The sequence below is a fragment of the Bactrocera oleae genome, chromosome 4 (genome assembly GCF_042242935.1).
Source record: "Bactrocera oleae isolate idBacOlea1 chromosome 4, idBacOlea1, whole genome shotgun sequence".
NCBI classification, from domain to species: domain Eukaryota; kingdom Metazoa; phylum Arthropoda; class Insecta; order Diptera; family Tephritidae; genus Bactrocera; species Bactrocera oleae.
The window spans coordinates 39,915,602-39,921,601 of record NC_091538.1 but is presented as its reverse complement, the minus strand read 5'-3'; the positions used below and the strand labels follow the sequence as shown (position 1 = coordinate 39,921,601).

General features: G+C 36.2%; 1 protein-coding gene across 1 annotated transcript; it reads right to left on the bottom strand.

Moving 5' to 3' along the window:
* Positions 1-352: 352 nt before the first annotated feature.
* Positions 353-2,736, bottom strand: Upf3 (UPF3 regulator of nonsense mediated mRNA decay). The gene is made up of 3 exons (XM_014238349.3): positions 2,426-2,736; positions 1,013-2,344; positions 353-943 (listed from the first exon to the last, which is right to left on the bottom strand). The coding sequence occupies exons 1-3, from the start codon at positions 2,534-2,536 to the stop codon at positions 608-610; spliced, it is 1,779 nt and encodes a 592-aa protein (XP_014093824.2). The 5' UTR covers positions 2,537-2,736; the 3' UTR covers positions 353-607.
* Positions 2,737-6,000: the final 3,264 nt, after the last annotated feature.

The following is a 6,000-nucleotide window of genomic DNA, read 5'->3' as shown; positions in this document are numbered from 1 at the left end:
TATCTGGTTGACTTTTTCCTAATATACCCGATATATTAAAGTTAGGCTGTTTGGGTGAGTTATGTCACATATATAGTATGTATGTAATTGACATAGGTTGATTTAAAATGACCTATACAATGAGATAATAAGATACCAAATATTATTGTAATCCATTCCCGATTGTGTTCGGTTACACTCGATTTTAACCCTTGACAATTTGATTTAATTTTTTTTACGTCAAGGTGATCATGGAAAACCTTATGTTTTGAGAGGATTTTAACCCTTGGCAATTTGATTTAATTTTTTTTTACGTCAAGGTGATCATGGAAAACCTTATGTTTTGAGAGGAAATATACAGAATACATATCAATTGGTAAATAAAAGTAATAGTACGAATAAGATAATTATTTATTATAGCTTCATAAATCCAAAAATATCTAGTTATGTTTTTTCATATGTAATGTTTAATATATTAAGAATAATAAATATATTAATCATATTCAAATGATTGTAATTTATGAAAGGTACCACTAATATTGAAAATTACATCTTAAAATTACATGTACAAAAATCAAAGTATAATTTATAGGTTTTTAACAAATTCCGATAAAAACTCAAACAATTTTTATTCCTCATTGCCTTTTTCAGCATTTTGGTTTTCAAAGATTACATTTTCCGCTGTTGATTTGGGCTGTTCCATTTCATCTTTTTGATCGAATTCAATGGGATCAGGCGAAGTTTTTTGTTTGTCCTTATTGTTACGCCTTTCTGCGCGTCGCTCTGAATAACGAGAAACCTTTTTAGTTCTCGTTTCCTCTTTTTTAACGCTTTCACAATCAGATGTAGGATTGCTACGAGTGTCGCTTTTTCCACTACTTTGAGGTAGAGATGTACTGGGATCACGATCTTCCGAAATACGTAAACGTGCTTTCGGTTGATAGATGGCAATCGAAGGACGATCCTTAAAAATATTGAAATGTAAATATATGTATATATGAACCTTGTACATTAAATACGATTGCACAAGTACCTTATTTCTAATACGGCGCTGTTCATCAGCAGCCCGTTGTTTTGGCGTACGAGTATCAAGTTCTATATTCGAATCAGATTTCTTCAAACCTTCCATTGACGGTTTCAACTCAACTTCCCTCTCGTCATCTTTTTCGGTTGATTGTTCGTCAGACAACTTTCTTTGCTTATCTTTCATTTCTTGTTGTTTATGTTTCGGAACAAACTCTTTGGCGGTTGCTACACTGCGTATAAAATTCATAACAGACTCGCTAACAATGGCTTCTCCACCAGCAGCTGCGGCAGCGGCTGCGGCTCTAAAAGCTTCTGACGCTGTACTTTCGGTTTTAAGCACTTCCTCATCAACTGAATAATCCTTAACCTTCTCTTTTTCTTTATCCTTGCGGTTGCGATTTCTATCTCGTTCTCGACGTTCACTGTAACGTTTTCCACCTTCTTTACGTTGTGCTTGCTTCCCATCATCTGACTTATTTCCTTGTTGTTGCTGTTCTTTACCCTTTTTATCGTTGGTCGAATTAGACTCGACATTATTGTTTTGATTTGATTTTCCTTCGCCGCCTTTATCTCGTTGATCTCGTTCTTGTCGCTTACGTTCAAACTCTTCCCGTCTTCTTTGATTGCGCTCAGCTCGTCTCTGGGAACGTGAGCTTTTACCCTCTTCATGTGGTTGTGGCTGGTTACTCTTTTCACCGACAATATTTTCCTTGCCACTGGCCAACTTATTTCCACCTTTACCACCGCCTCCTTCGTTATTTGATATAATTTTGGTTACTTGTTGTTGAGATTGTACCTGTTTTTTTTTTTCTTTGTCGTCATCGCGTTGGCGACGTTTCTCCTCTTGCCTTCGTTTGGCCTCTTCACGTCGCTTTTCCTTTTTATTGGCCAGATACTGGAGTAACGGTGTTGAAGTGATTTTCTCTTCTTTTTTGCGATCCAAACTAAATTCTAATTTGCTTTCACCGCCTTTCGCAGCTTCTCTGTCTTCTTCTAACTTTGCTAGGAATTGTTGATAGTGCAACTCTTGCTCAATAGTGTTCACCTTACTGTCAACTCTACGTGACTTATTTTTAACGAGTCCTTGAAATGGTGCAAACTCAACGATAGCTGAATACTCAGCACCTTTAGAATCTACAAAAACGTATCCATCAAATCGATCTCTAAACAAAAACACATCCTCATAGTTCTTCATTGTTATATAGGCCCGACAGGTAGCGTCATACCCCAAGGACCAATCGGGTGCAGCGAAATAGTAAAAATCATGTGAAGGCAATGGATCTATTTGTTTTAGAAACTCTTCCTCAGTCATAGTAGGTGGTAAATGTCGAAGAACGATCTATGATATAATTAAAATATCAACATTTTTATATGTGATTAATAAGCACTTAAATATACTCCAAGTCACTAACAAACATACCTTCGTTTGCGGCTTTTGTTTTTCTTTCTTATGAGCACGTTTATTGGATCGCTCCTTTTCAGATTTTCCAGACTTAACATCGGGCTTGCCTCCATTTTCAACTTTTGTCATTTTTTATATTTGATCCAATATAATTAGAGTATGCGCATGAATTGGTAAAGAAATTGTTTACAACGAAATAAACTTCCTGCTGTAAAATTAATCGTTAACAGCTGATTGTCAAGCTTGTGCAGTAATCAAATGTCAAATGGGTGGGTTTGTATTCCGCTAGTAGGTTCCAGCCAGAGGTGCAATCTGACAATTTTTAATTGTGCCTAATTCACAATTTTTTATTTTTAATGCATATTTATAAAAAAAACGATTTATTTTTGATTTTTTTTTTTTTTGAAATAATTAAAAAAAATAGAAATATTAAAAAAATTCACTTTCCGCTCACGGATTTATAATCTACGCGAAAAAATAAGACTATTTAAAACAAAATTCATTTTTGAGGCCTCCTTAGTTGGGGGACCTAAACTATACATGTACCCAAATTTGAATAAATTTTCAATAAAAAAGAAATTTTCTTCAAACAATTCATTCAACAAAAAAAAATAGTTTTTAAATACGTGTATATTAATTTGATTTTAAAATACATTATGTGTATTACTAGTTAAGTGTATACAAAAATTAGCAAATAAGTCACCTAGACTTAATAATTAGTTACAACAAGTTTTCTCCATAAGTTCATTCTCACCTACATATCTAGTGGTCAAGGCCGGCGAAATACTTATACATAGATGTGGTCAAAACTTTATATTACAAACAAATAAGGAAGTTCTAAGTTCGGGTGTAACCGAACATTTTATACTCTCGCAACTTTCAAGGATCAAAGCCCGGAAAATTATTTCAGGTGTTGGACGTCACACAAAGTTTTGCCCTGATATAATCATTGTTGCTTGATTTACATAATGAAAAGTAAAAGATTCAGATGGAATTAAAAATTGTGTTATATGGGAAATAGGCGTAGTTGTAATCCGATTTCACCGATTTTCGCACTAAAACATAGAAATATGAAAAGAATGTTATGTACCAAATTTAGTTGAAAAAGTGGGCGGTGCCACGCCCACTGTCTAATTTTGAACGCGGTTTCCATAAAGTCAAGATAAAATTATTTTCTTTGGCGTGTTTAGTGCTTGATTTATCGCGCTTTTAGTAGTATTAAGAGTACCGTTATATGGGGAATGGGCGGAGTTGTCACCCGATTTCACTCATTTTCACGCTGTCGATAGAGGTGCTAAAAACATTTATTCTCAGTGAATTTTAGCTGCAGATGCCTCTCCCTAATGGCAGCGGTACTCTGTAGCAACATGTTGCAAGTGTAAAAAAATAGTACATGCATTGTAGAAATACCCATAATTTTGCGTTTCCCTATCCAATGTGCTAAATACGTATTGTGGCGAACACGAATACCAGAACAAATCAAAATTGACGATAAACTGCCAGAAGCAACTGGACAGCGAATAGTTGCCAGAATGTTTTAGTAGAAAACTTTTGTTAAAAATTTACTATATAAGGGCTGCCGGATTGTGCAGCAGACACAGTTCTAATTAGAGTGTTGCCGTGTAAAAAGCTATTAAGCTATAAGCAATAAGAATATCGAGCAATAAGTGTTAAGTTGTTGGAAATAAAAGTAAAGATAAGTGTATAGCCATTAAATTAAGACTTTAATTTAACAATCCAGTGATCGAACTCAAGAGTGAGTTACAGGTAGACGATTTATCGACAAATCCGTTACAATTGGTGTCAGAAATGGGATTGTCAAATAAATTCCCAAGGAGATAATTATTTGAAAATGGCCAAGCTTAACGATCTGAAGATTCCACAACTGAAAAAGGAGCTGGAGCAACGTGGTTTGGCGACAAATGGATTAAAACCTGAATTACAATCACGGTTGAGAGAGGCCATGGAGGCGGAAAACATTAATGTTGAGGAATATGTCTTTCACATGGAATTAGAGGAAGAGACAACAAAGATAGAAGAAAAGGAAGAGGCTCAATTCTCGTCAAAGATGGTGGACATAAACCTGATTTTTGCAGCAATATCGCAGATGGGGAAAGAGCAGAAAGCACGCATGTCTCAGATGTCAACTCGACAACAAATGTCGCAGTTAGAATAGCGGTTGTCAACGCAGTTGCAAGAGCAACGAAAGATGCACGTATATCAGCACAGGTGTTCTCATAGTTGGAAGAGCAGGATACACGGATATCGCAGGTGACCTCACAAATAGCAGAAGTGTTCTCACAGATTTCGGAAGAGCGGGATAGAATTAAAACTGAAGTGGATGAATTGAGAGATCGTCTCCGTGAGCTACAATTAAATCAGCCAATTATGTCGTCAGCTTCTGCCAAGGTAAAACCTCTATCCTTTGATGGCACTTTTCCGTTCCACGTTTTTAAGCTTCAATTCGAAAAGACGGCATCTTCAAATAATTGGAACGCTGAAAACAAACTGCGAGGCGAGTAGTTATGAAACGTTGATGGGTGCATTAGAAAGACGGTATGGTAGTGAGCACAGGAAGCAGATCTTTCAAATCGAGTTGCGAAATCGTGGCCAGAAAACCAATGAGTTTCTGCAGAAGTTTTCTGCAGAGATTGAGAGGTTAGCTTACTTAGCCTTTGCACATAAATCTGGAGAGTTTATCTCTGTTTAGCAATCGAACATTCAAAGCTCATCAAGTAGAAATAGAATATCACACCTGGGTGAACCTATTACTTTGAAAAAGTTGAAGAAACGATACTTAATCAGTGCAAGTCATAAATCAAACTTTCCAAAGGAGCTATATTAGGGCAGTGTCATTAGATTGAGGTCGTGATGAATTGTGAAATACGACCAAGGAACTAGAGGCAGACTAATATTAAGCTAAACAACTCTTTCAAAGATACTTAACCGTATTTGATAAAGACGATTCCAAACCAGGAAGAACCAAAAGGGTAAACGAAGAAGACAAAAAAAAAACAGCTTTCAGCGTTGAAGATGGTCTACGGCAATTTACCCTAATGCCCTTTGGATTAGCAGGAGCGTTACTGCTACCTTTTGAAAGACTTATGAACCAGGTATTAAAAGGATTACGCTGGAAGACCTGTTTGGTATTCCTCGACGATATCATCATGTTGGATAAAAACTTCTAAAAAAAAGTAAGCTATTATATTACAGTCAGACAATAAGCAAGTCAGAGAAAAATGATTGTGAAACTCGGAGGGAATTACTGTTGGCACGGTGGATTGAGAGATTCCAAAGTTACGACTTCCCTATAGAACTGCACCTTGATATTTTCAGCATATTTTTAACTAGAACTTACCGATCCAAACAGGGTTAGATCGCCGAAGTAAGCCGTCCTTCAATTCCGGTAACGTAGAACCGGCTGTTGTGGGAATTGCCCACATTTTTTTAACTCATTCCGATCGTTTGATAATTTTGTATTTACACAACGTTGTACTGTCCAGGACTTGATAGATCTGAAAACCTATTAATAATAATATCCGTTAGTGCCATGACGTTAGTGTCGGGACTATTTAACAGAACGGACCAAGATT

Coding starts and splice junctions, on each gene's coding strand:
- Upf3 (XM_014238349.3), bottom strand. CDS start 2,536: ATGACAAAAGTTGAAAATGGAGGCAAGCCCGATGTTAAGTCTGGAAAA. Junction 2,345..2,425: donor AACAAAAGCCGCAAACGAAG/GTATGTTTGTTA, acceptor ATTATATCATAG/ATCGTTCTTCGACATTTACC. Junction 944..1,012: donor AGCGCCGTATTAGAAATAAG/GTACTTGTGCAA, acceptor AATATTTTTAAG/GATCGTCCTTCGATTGCCAT.